Here is a 12,572-nt window from a genome sequence, read left to right as displayed (position 1 = left end):
AGTCATACAAGTACACATAATCAGCTACTATATATTTCTGTCAACTACAATTCCACATTTGTGCAGAAGCAGCAGACTTGATAACAAAGACCAACACTAAAATAGTGAAAGCAACGCGTTCCATTTATCACGGCTCCGCCAATATGTGGCGCTTACTCGCTTATTAACCTGTAGGTGTCGCTGCGCCGCCTCACTCGCACCGAAACAGGGAAAGACTCGGCGCACTCACCGCTGGATGACAGCCACTCTATGGTATCTGCCGAAGATGGCGGCGCCCATGGTCTCCGCACCGGGGAGGTTGCAGGTAGAGTTGGGGGAGATGGAGACGTTTATAGGGCGGGTATTGAAAATTAGAACAGTGACGGCTCGATTAGGAAGTTGTCGCTAAAACGCTTTGCGCTAACTAGCCCGTAACAGTGAGACAGTGTCAGCCGGAATGCGTTAGTGTCGTGATCATGCGAGTTAGGGGTCAGCTTCCAAAACCACAATGAGCTGCTGTATTGGATGCTCGTAACATAAACTGGGCATCATAGATTTGCCCACTTGCGTTTAGTAGTTTTTTTTATGTAGTTATGATTTTTAATGGTCGTACGTCAGATAGATCCAGTGTAATGACCTCTAGCGCAGAGCCAATCACAATCCCAGGCCACGGTCACCCTAACGGAGAGAAATAATCAGGGCAGGGCATCCAAGCACATAGGGGGGTACAGGCTATTGGCTCCAGGTACAACTGAGGTTAAATGGAATGGGGTTTGTTGCTGCAGGGGGGGAGGGTGTGACATTCTGTCTCCCAAGCCTTTAAAGGGGAAATGTACCCCCCATTTTGACATGAGCTCACTACACAATGGAACAAGATACATTACCCTGTGAGCCTAAGGAAGGCGGGAAACTGGTCCCAGCCACAGTCATGGCTTCTGTGGAATAAACTATATATGTGTATATATAAAAAATACTTATATTCACATCTGAAAGTTCAGAGTTTGGGCATTTTTTGTACAATAGCCTAAACTGGAAGCGCTTTGTGTACCACCAACCCAATGTTTTATTTATTTATCTTAATTTTATTTTTGTCTTCACCTTGCTTCAGGCGTTGGTAAGAAGAACAGAAAGCTCGCTACTGGCACATGTTCAGAGCCGCTCCGTTCAGACCACGTCTGTCTGCCTAAAGGTAAATTCATGACGTTAGTAGCATATTTATGAATATCTATTTCCTGACAATAAAAGCATGCCTCCTAATGGTTAATGGCCCTGAGTTCCATGAAACAGTACCCAATTTAGTTCTGAAAAGTGGGTGGCATTATTTGGGTGATGTTTTGGGTTATCATATGAAAGTGTATATACTTAAAGGGCACCTATCACCATAAAATTGCTTCCCCACCAGAGGGAGCTCCCAGTGTGGGCAGCCATATTGTGGCACTCGCGTGTGCATAATGAGTGAGTGGTAATAAAGTTCTAGACTGAATAACAGAATGCATCAGGTGCAAAAAATTGATTTATTTGTGCTAAACACTGGAAATGTTTTGAACTTGTCCCAGCTTGATAAAGGGCTTGGATAAGCTCGGAATATTGTGGTACAAATAAATCAACTTTTTGCACATAATTGAAAATGTTCCTCAGTGTATATGATTTATAGCAGCCTTATAGTAGCACCAACATAATAACCACACTAACCATTGGTGGGAGTCTGGGTGTACAAAAAAACCCAGACTTAAAGTGGCCATACATGGATGGGCCGATTATAGCTTAGACCGATTCAGCAGCTTATCAGCCTGTGTATGGGCACTAACGACAGGCCTGCCCAACCGACATCTGACCTGAAATCTGTCAGATCAGGCAGGTTTGATTTTTCATCGGATCCTGGACCACATTGGCTTGTGGATGCAGTCCCCAAACCGACAGGCGCCTATACCCGTCATTCTAATGTGATCATTTGGCCCTAGGGCCAAACGACCTAATTAGCCCGATACTGGGAGAAGATCCGCTCACTTGACGACCTTACCAAGCGAGTGGATCTTACCGTGTATGGCCACTTTAGTTCACACACATAATTTTGTGTGTATGGTACTTAATCATAGGCTCCAAGCCTTTGAATTCAATACTAATCAGCCACGTAATGTGACTTGTGTGTTGCATATGGGGTGGTGGATTTGTCAATATTTAAGTTTGAGGGAGAAAAATCCCCCGATTGTGGGAAACAAAACCCATGACACTAACATAAATGCTCTGTACAGTTATTGTCATAATAATGAGACTTTTATTTCTTTTTCCAACTCCTCTTTTTTTTTTTTTATTCCAGCTTGTGCCACCTCCTGATGTTTTTTAAATTCTGGGGGCTAATAATAGTTAAAGGGCACCTATCACCTAAAATTGGTTTCCAACACCAGAGGTGTAAGCACTATGGATAGCAAGACACTAGTATGTATGTTAGGGCCCCAGCTCAGTAGTTATGTGATATAAATTGTTTGGTGTGTCCCCTGATCCTTTGTTAGCTCACACCTCAGGTGGGGGGATACAGTTTTTAGGGGATGGGTGCCCTTTTATAATGCAGTGTAACTAATTAGTGGCCCAAAGTCCTGATTTTTGAGATTCTCATGTAAAGCGATTGAACCAATGGATCGATCTCTCCAGCTGAGATCTGCCGAGATGCCTTTGAAATCAGTGGGAACTGGAAATTCCTAATTTGGGATTTCGCTATTCATGTTTTTGTTTCTGAATTAAGTCGAGATGTCACCTGAGCCACCAAATGGCTGAAGAACACAAGGAACACTGGGATTTGAGAGAGAAAAAGAATCAACATTCAGTTCTAATTTCTTTACATGTGCACAAGCGAGATGGGACATGCTTTTTCCTCTCTTTGGCTCTCATATTCCACTGGGATTTTATTTCCCAATCAGAATGATGAATCCTTAGATGAAGGAATAATAAAAATTACTAAATTAACTATAATTAAGCCAAGGGGTGGAAATTTTTCTTCAGAGAAAACAGAATGATATATTGGTACATTTTAGTTGAGCCCCTACGTGAGACATATTCTCAGACAGCAGAGAAGTGCCCAAACCTGCCTGAGGAGACAGGTAGTTTCCATTGAAAATAATGGCAGTCGCCAGAGGCACTGGCAGTTCTGGGCATTGCTCCTCTTGCAGAAATCTGCTGGTAGAGAAAACACTGGGTCTGACAGGAAGCTAAGCACGCATGGAGCTACCAGGAAACAAAGCTCACAAAGAACCAGTGTGAAAAATAGAAAGGCATTTATCTGAATTGACATACCAGCCATTTTCTAAATGTTTTTGCTCGTTGTTACAGTCAGTTGTTTTATCTGTTGCCAAAGCCCCAAGTGGAACCAACATATTCATGGCCTGCCCAAAAAGCCCTACAGATACACATGCCAGTATTTTGTAAGTCATTTTCTAAATTCTAGAAATAATGCATGATAAGTGGGTTACTACACAAAGGGGGATGTGCTGCAGCCAAAACAACAAATCATCTCTCAGAGATAGTGGGGGTGCCTAGTATTAAGCAGAACAGCATGCAATATACACAACTGCCACATCAGCATAGGGCACTTGAAATACTGAGTTAGCAGAGCACTCCCTGTCTGGGTACAGCCGCCTTGTTTTACTTACTAACAAGATATACCCTTGGTGCTTTGTTTTTCCATACCTTTGCTTGACAAGTATAATGTCTCTTTATAATCTTCCATTTTAATTTTCCCTCGTAGAACCGAGCTGCCCGAGTGCGAGTGGGTAAAGGAGACAAGCCTGTGACATATGAAGGGGCGCATCCTCCGCATTACATTGCTCACAGAAAAGGCTGGCTGTCTCAGCACACAAGTGAGTGGGTACTTGGTATTAATTATTAAAGGGCAAAGACCCTGAGGAGGGGTAGCACCAAGCCCTTCCACTGCTGTGGCTTAGGGCAAGGGCAGACACTGCAGTTTCTAACATTTTGCTGCTTAGGGTGCAGACCATCTTCAGGGGGAACAGGGGAGTTCTGTTGGCGACAGTTTAAAGGAAAACTACACCCCCAAACGATGTAGGTCTCTATAAAAATATATTGCATAAACAGCTCATATGTAAAACCCTGCTTCATCTAAATAAACCATTTTTATAAAAATATTATTTTTTAGTAGTATGTGCCATTGGGTATTAAGAATTAAGGGCCGCCCCCTGAGATCATAGGATTCACAGTGCACACAAACAAGCCAAGGCACACATACATGCTAGGCCCCATCAGCCAATTAATGGACAGAGTTCTGCCTTTTACTCCCACAATACTTCCTGTTACAGTTAGAGCTGCATTATTTCCTGTCAGCTGATCTCTGAGGGAGCACATCTCATCACTAAATGGCAGCTCAAGGGGAAGGATGTAAAAGGGCAATATTTACTGATATATATATTCCAGTTTGGTGAGATTCTTTAATAGTTTATATTAGGTTAAGTGACCTATCTGTTGGTTAACTATTTATTCTAGGGCTATAGTTTTCCTTTAAATCACAGAATGAAAAAAGGGGTGGAGCTTGCATATGGAATGGGTGGAGTTTTGCATGCATATTTTGGGAGAAATGGGCTGTGGCCGAGCAAATTGGGGGGATGTGGTCACGTGAGCTCTATAGGCAAGCACACCTATTTTTGATGGTGGACTTGGGTGGATGGCAGGATTATAGGAATTTACCCTTAAAGTCAACAGAGAGTAATTACCTGGAATTCGCCAGTGCACATGTGGGTCAGACAATAATTGTTTGGATATGCAGCAGTGAGTTTTGGCAAGCCATAATCTCTTAACCCACTACGGCACAGGCATCCTGCCATGTACCTGCTGCATTGGAAACTTCATGAGAAGCAAAGCACTGGCATTCACCATCTGCCATTAGTATTGCAAAGCCTCTTAGTGCAAGGTGAAGCCCTAACGGCTTGGAATCAGTATGAGTAGTGCCGAGCCCCCCTACTTGCTGGTGCAATGTGGCTTAGTAAAAGTATCAGCGTGCCAAGCCAATGCTACCTCCTGCTGTGTGCCGTTACTTCTCTGTCCAATAAAGCTGTCCATGGTTAAAAAAAGTGAATGAAAACAATGCAGCAGAAGTGACAGTGTTAATCAGCTGCCATGCTACATGCTAAAACCGGCAGTGCAGAAAATTGCACAAACTATTTTGAGTTGCAGTTCCATTTACAAATAACATTAAAACTAAAAAAAAAATAAAAAAACTCAAATGTACATTGGGAAATTTATTAGAATGAGATTATGGCTGGAGGACCCCTGAGGTCTTATTAGGATTGGGTCTGTGTAGATGCCGATTGTACCTTTTACCCAGCCTTTTGCCTTTCCAGGTAATTTGGATGGAGAGGGAGGAGCAGCAGAACGCACTGTAGAAGACGTCTTCATCCGCAGGTTTATATTTGGCACGTTCCATGGATGCCTGGCTAACGAGATTGTGATTAAGCGCCGCGCCAATCTCCTAATCATCTGTGCTATCTTTATCCGCAAATTGCCTGCACAGAAGTTCTACTTCCTGATTGGCTACACAGAAACACTTCTCTCTGTTTTGTACAAATGTCCTGTCAAAATGGAGGTGCAGACGGTGGAGGAGAAGGTCATCTATAAATACCTGTAATAGGCAGGCAATGACTGGGGGGGCATGGTTTTCCCTGGGAACTTGCACTGACTGTGCCTTGTATGTTGCAGGTGAATACAGAATCACAGGTATTGGGGATAAAATGCTTTATATTGCAGCAGAATTGTACATTGTGTGCAGCAGAAACGGGAAGCTGTGGCGTTGTGCCTCCAGCTACTGTCAGGATGAGGAACTCTGAAAGCCCAACATGTAAAGCTGTTAAAGTAAAAAAAATAAAAACGTTACTTCTTATAAACAAATGCCTGAACGTTGCGTAACAGTCGGACATGATGTGCAAGCAAGATATGTACATATAGTTAGGCCCTGGCATGTCAAGTACCCAGAGGCCCTGGGCCGGTGCAGGTTTGGCTAACAGGAGCACCGGCCAGCGGTATCAGGTAAGTGATTATAATCACTAGGGGGTGCCTAACATTTTGACAATGCCCAGTAATTGTAACTTTCCTTCTCCTTTAAGTAAAGGAGACATAAATATTGTTGTTTCTGAAGGTTACAAACACTCTCCCACATATGATCCTTCAGATATCAGAGTTGATTTTGGCCACATATAATCAGTGTTGGCTTTATAAACAGACGATAATCAGTGAAAGTCTTTTACATTGTGTAGTGGCTGAATGAAAGGGATAAAGGTTGCGGCACAAGTTTGTTTAGGGGTTTGGCCATCGACTCACAAACAGCGCCACTAATCCTTGGCTCTCATTGCTACGGAGCAGCCGGCACACACATTCCCTCTGCCCATAGATCTCATTATAACCCATTGTGCTTCAGCTAAGCCAGAGATTGTAAGGTTGCCAGGTTTGAATTGGACAATGCAGAGTAATTGGATAGCGTGTTATCAAAATCTATGTTTACTTTTTAGTAAAACCATTTTGCAAACAATTCTGGATTACGGGAGAGAAAAAATACAATAAGTTTGGCATGGTTTTCAGCCTGTTAAGGGGGGAACCATATCAACAGGCCAATGTGCTTCTCAACCCATTGTGGTTTTCAAACCTGCCTGATCAACATCTAGCCAATATTAGGCCAGATCTCGTCAGTTAGGCCACACTAAGGAATGATTTGTCACGAGAACGCAGACCCCAAAGGCTAATGTTGCAAACCAAAGCAGCCCAATGAACTATGCATGAAACCTAATTGCATTCATCTCTTTCATATTATTTTCTCAGGACAACAAGACATTAGCAGAACAAGGTGGGAACCCTTTGGATGAGACGGGCTCTTGCTTTTTAGTCTGAATCTTGGACAAAAAGGGAATTAGGGATCTGAGTGATGCAGGAAAGGCTGGGATAACAATGGTATGGCAAGGACAGATAACTAGATTTGGGGACTGGACAACAAACCAAGATGTGAAATGTAGGGGGCAGGAACACAGAAAAACAATTAAAAAGCTTCACTGGATGTGACAGTGGCTGTTAGGTGGCAAGGTTTGCCACTGATTTACTTTATCTCCTGCCCCTTGGGATTGGCATCTGAGTGCCAGACACATGGAATCACATCTTCTGTTGCTATATCTAGTATAAATAAATCTAAAGCAACTGGACTTGTTTGGTAATCATTGAAGACGTTTCACTTCTCATCTGAGCAGCTTCTTCAGTTCAACTGACTGGAAGGGGAAGTCCTCAGCCTGAATGGATGTGTGAGGGGCGAACTCTACAGGCCAGGACTCTGCTGTATTTCTACACCTAAGAGACAAGGGACACTCCTTTGAGAATAGCAACGTCCAAGTTTTGGACAAAGAAGTCTGCTGTTTGAAAGAAGTGTCAAAGAGGCCATTCATGTCAAAGTGGAGAAACCATCCCTAAACAGAGGCGGGGGACTTCGACACCATCGTCTGCTACATGCAATGCAGTTCTAACACCTGTACCCCGGCAGTTTCAGAACTCTTCACACATCCATTCATGTAACTCTAACAAGTAACACCTGTTTTGAAGAGATGCATGATACTTTGGTAATCCTCTCAAAACTGCACAGCATTCACACCTCTGAGTTTCAGGTGTCACCTCTCTGAAGAGTTACAATGTGCCATTGTGATTGGATTAGTGGAAGAGTATATATGCTGAGGACTTCCCATACCAGTCTTCAGTGATTACTTGACTACAAGTCCAGTTGCTTTAGATTTAGTTATAAATAGTCATCTTCTGTTGCTGCTGCCATGCCAGCTGACGAGCCACATTTAGGCCTCCTTCTTTTTCCTGTGGCCCTCAAAGGTTACCTGGCTGCATGGGGTTTTTTTTTCTCAAATCACACACACATGGTCTTTACTTTTTTTTTTAACCATACAGCCTGACTGTTAATGGCACAGTATAGAAGCATTCATATTTATGCGTTATCTTTGCACAAGTGGGAGATGAGACCCTGTAGTGTAAAATGTAAAAATCATAACCAGAAATTAAGGAAATGCCTCGGAGAAATGGTTCAGCCACAGATGCAGTGTTCTGGCAAGAACCAACTAAACTGTGGGAAAATGGCGATTAGAGAACAAATAAATAATAGGAGAAGCAAGTAAATTAAAGTATTTAGTTTAACTGCACCCTCCCACCATAATGGCTGCCATGATCTGAACAGTAACAGTTTTAGTATCTAAAATCAACTCTCCAAATGAAGAGGAAGAATAAAATCCCCACCCAGGTGTACATTCATTAATGTAAAGGAGAAAGCCTCAGGCCAACTAGAAATTTGTATATTTATAGCCAATCAAACCCAAAGGTTCTTGATATTATTATTATTAATTCGAAGTACAATACAAACAGCCAAAGATCACCAAAAGCACATTGACCCCCCCAGGCCCAGGGGGAAAGGGATAAACTCACTGTATAGGGGTTACCCAATTGCACCCAGTGTTTGCTTTTGGTGCCGTATCAGGTGAAAAGCATTCTCACAATAGTGGCTGCACTATTTCCCTCTCTTAGTCAGTCAGTGACTTTAGGGGGGGCACATGGGACATAACTGCTCAGTTAGTTTGTGAGCTCACAGGTCAGATTCAAATGCAAACTAACTGAGCAGTTATGTCCCATATGGCTCCCCCTCAAGTCACTGATTGGTTACTGACTGCTAACAGTTTAGACAGCTGTAAAGCAGGAAGTAGTGTTCTGGCCATTATGTTAGACATCTGCCCACTCCAGCCTTTATAGATTACATTTTTGCCTGACTAACTATATTGAAAACAGTTTTTATTTTGCACAGTCTGTCTATTTTATACTGAACTGTTCCTTTAAGGAGCTCTCGTCTCCTATTATTTATTTGTGAATATATTTTTTCAGTTGCACACCAGCTGACTCTTTGTGGCATGGTGCAGATTACCTATTGTATACTATGTATGGCAATTAGAGAACTCTCACATGATTATATATAAAACAAACTTCCCATGGTGACTCATTGGGAATAACGAGTTAATCTCACACAAAGGCTTTCTAGCAGTGACCTTTAATGAGTATGATATGAACCCATATAGTAAATGGGTTGGCCATTTTCACTTTTAGTATTATGTAGAGACTGACATTCTGAAAAGTTGCAAATGGTCTTCCTTTTTGTTTTTTTTATTATTGATAGCTTTTAAGACCATACACACATTAATGGTGGCAGCACCGACCCAATGGTCGGTGCTCACTGTAGGGATAGCACCCCTCATTCATATGTGAAAGAATGATATTATGTCATATTAAGACATACCCTTAAATCCATATGCCTCCTCCTCCCCTGTGCATAGCACAACAACCCCCAGCTCATACTTACACACCTTAGGGACCATACAATGACTATTTACAAATGCTAACAAACTTCCAGAACAAACCCCTGCCAAATTCACCTCCTATGCAGCATAGGGCAGGCAGAGAATGGCACACACAGGCAGCGTAGGGCAGGCAGAGTAGGGCACACACAGGCAGCATAGGGCAGGCAGAGAATGGCACACACAGGCAGCATAGGGCAGGCAGAGAATGACACACACAGGCAGCGTAGGGCAGGCAGAGAATGACACACACAGGCAGCATAGGGCAGGCACAGAATGGCACACACAGGCAGCATAGGGCAGGCAGAGTATGGCACACACAGGCAGGGTAGGGCAGGCAGAGTATGGCACACACAGGCAGAGTATGGCACACACAGGCAGCGTAGGGCAGGCAGAGTATGACACACACAGGCAGCGTAGGGAAGGCAGAGTATGGCACACACAGGCAGCGTAGGGCAGGCAGAGTATGGCACACACAGGCAGCGTAGGGCAGGCAGAGTATGGCACACACAGGCAGCGTAGGGCAGGCAGAGTATGGCACACACAGGCAGCGTAGGGCAAGCAGAGTATGGCACACACAGGCAGCGTAGGGCAAGCAGAGTATGGCACACACAGGCAGCGTAGGGCAGGCAGAGTATGGCACACACAGGCAACGTAGGGCAGGCAAAGTATGGCACACACAGGCAGGGTAGGGCAAGCAGAGTATGGCACACACAGGCAGCATAGGGCAGGGAGTGTATGGCACACACAGGCAGGGTAGGGCAGGCAGAGTATGGCACACACAGGTAGCATAGGGCAGGCAGAGTATGGCACACACAGGCAGCATAGGGCAAGCAGAGTATGGCACACACAGGCAGCATAGGGCAGGCAGAGTATGGCATACAAAGGCAGGGTAGGGCAGGCAGAGTATGGCACACACAGGCAGTACATACAGTGATACAATGCTGGCACTGCTCCTACGGTCTGAGGTGTGAACAATGTGGGGACTTACAGTCTGAGCCTGAGGTGTGAACACTGCAGGGTGTGAACAATGCAGGGATTAAAGGTGTGAACAGTACAGGGGATAACATGTATTAACAATACAGGGATTTACAGCCTGAATCTGAGGTGAGAACAATGCAGGGGGCCAGTTAATCTCAGTACTGATACCATTTAAAGTTTACACAAAGGTACGCGTCACTGCAGCCAGACAGGAGGGGGGCCGCAGGCTGCCAGTTGGACAGCCCTGATTTAGCTTAATGTTCAGTAGCTCTCAAGTTTGGAATTTCAGCAGCTATTTGGTTGCTAGGGTCCAATTTAACCTAGCAACCAGGCAGTGGAAATGTAATTGCTATTGAAAGCAGCACCATGTCACAAAGCTCAAATCATTTCAAATTGCTTTCTTGAACATGACAATGAGTTCACTGTACTAAAATGGCCCCCACAGTCACCAGATCTCAACCCAATAGAGCATCTTTGGGATGTGGTGGAACGGGAGCTTCGTGCCCTGGATGTGCATCCCACAAATCTCCATCAACTACAAGATGCTATCCTATCAATATGGGCCAACATTTCTAAAGAATGCTTTCAGCACCTTGTTGAATCAATGCCACGTAGCATTAAGGCAGTTCTGAAGGCGAAAGGGGGTCAAACACCGTATTAGTATGGTGTCCCTAATAATCCTTTTGGTGTGTGTATATTACACAACTGCTTAGTTTTCTTTTAATTGTCAAAAAATTATATTTTGGGGTTGACTTTTAAGATATGAGGATGGGCCAGTTGCTTCCAGGTTGAACTGAAATGGCTGTTGGAAGAGGCATAAAAGACACTAAAGAGGGGTAACCTGGGGGGGGGGGGGGGGGGGTTGTGATACAGTTAGGGAGAGTTGCTGACATCCATGTCTGAGTGACATTAGCTAGGGGTAGCTACATACGGAACAGCATGATCCTGTACCAGGATACCTACATGCCGGCTTGACATACAAGGCAAGAATCATGTTACTGACAGTTTAGAGAGGAAGCTGAAGGTCCATGAAGAGTTGCATTTTACAAAATTTAGTGCACCACCTATATGTACTTCTGGAATTAGGTTGTTTAAAGAACCAGGCAATTGTCTATTGAAAATATAGAAGAGTCATCAGAGCAGGGCTCTAGGGCTGCATTATGAAACTGGATACACTGGTTTAATGCAACTAGACCTATCATATCATAGTTATTTTGAAACTGGCCTCTGGTTAAATTAAATACTGTAGTCCCTTACAAATGATATGTACAGGTATAGGACTCGTTATCCAGAATGCTCGGGACCAAGAGTATTATGGATGAGGGGTCTTTCTGTAATTTGTAATTTTCATACCTTAAGATGGGCCATAAGGGTGAGGACACGGAGCTACTTAGTAGCAGCTACTTTTTCACAGCCACTGAACTCTCAGAAAATCCCCTGCCATAGACAATACTGAGAATTGCCACTGCTAAAACACATGTAGAGATGGTAAATGATCAGCACTGTCTATTTTAGTAGACGTGACAAGTAGCTGCTACTAGTAGCTCCATGTCTTCACCCCAAAATATTCCAACTTGTGAATAGTCATCCTAAATAAAGGTGGCTATACACTAGTGATGTGCAGGCCGGCTTGATACCTGCAGGACCCATGGGTTCGAGCCCACCTCGGCACCTTGAGGGTCGTGGACGGGTTCAAGTAGAGCTCCTCCACTTGCCCTCCCCACCAGTGACATTGCCAGCAGTCTCTTCTGGCTTCTGTATTTATAGGCACACCCCACCCCTTTTGTGATGTCATTGGAGGGCAGGGCAGGCACAGGGGAGGGGCCAGGTCAGGTCTAATTTTTCTCAACCTGCACAACACTACTATATGGGCTAATTCCATAAGCTGGCCCTAGGGACCAAGGACCGAATCAATGAGCCGATGATCAGATGGGGGATTATCAAACCTACCTGACACCTGCCGATTTTTGGGTAGGGCCATCGGGGGGCCCGCCCATATACTGGGCAGATATACTGCTGAAATCGGTCTAATGGACTCTAATCAGCAGTTAAAATTGGCCCGTGTATGGCCACCTTTATTGGATGGCTGGTTCTATAGGATGTCAAAGCTGCTGCCCTGCCTACACTTAGTTGTCTGTACATACAAACTTTAAGGTTGTGGGGGTCATACATGTCCATTGGAAGGTTAGACACCCAAAACCACATCCTCTGCCCAATAGCAGCAAACACTTGCTATGT

At 44.1% G+C, this 12,572-nt stretch overlaps 1 protein-coding gene across 1 annotated transcript; it reads left to right on the top strand.

Annotated features, from left to right (window-relative positions):
- The first annotated feature begins 205 nt into the window (after positions 1-205).
- mrps24 (mitochondrial ribosomal protein S24) lies at positions 206-5,848 on the top strand. Its single transcript, NM_001016526.2, is given in 4 exon segments — positions 206-304; positions 1,088-1,168; positions 3,719-3,830; positions 5,325-5,848. Coding segments are annotated over 4 exon segments (516 nt in total). The 5' UTR covers positions 206-265; the 3' UTR covers positions 5,609-5,848.
- Positions 5,849-12,572: the final 6,724 nt, after the last annotated feature.

This window comes from Xenopus tropicalis, chromosome 3 (assembly GCF_000004195.4).
Source record: "Xenopus tropicalis strain Nigerian chromosome 3, UCB_Xtro_10.0, whole genome shotgun sequence".
Classification (NCBI taxonomy): Eukaryota; Metazoa; Chordata; class Amphibia; order Anura; family Pipidae; genus Xenopus; species Xenopus tropicalis.
Note: the sequence above shows the minus strand (reverse complement) of the source record. Positions and strands in the feature narration are given on the sequence as shown.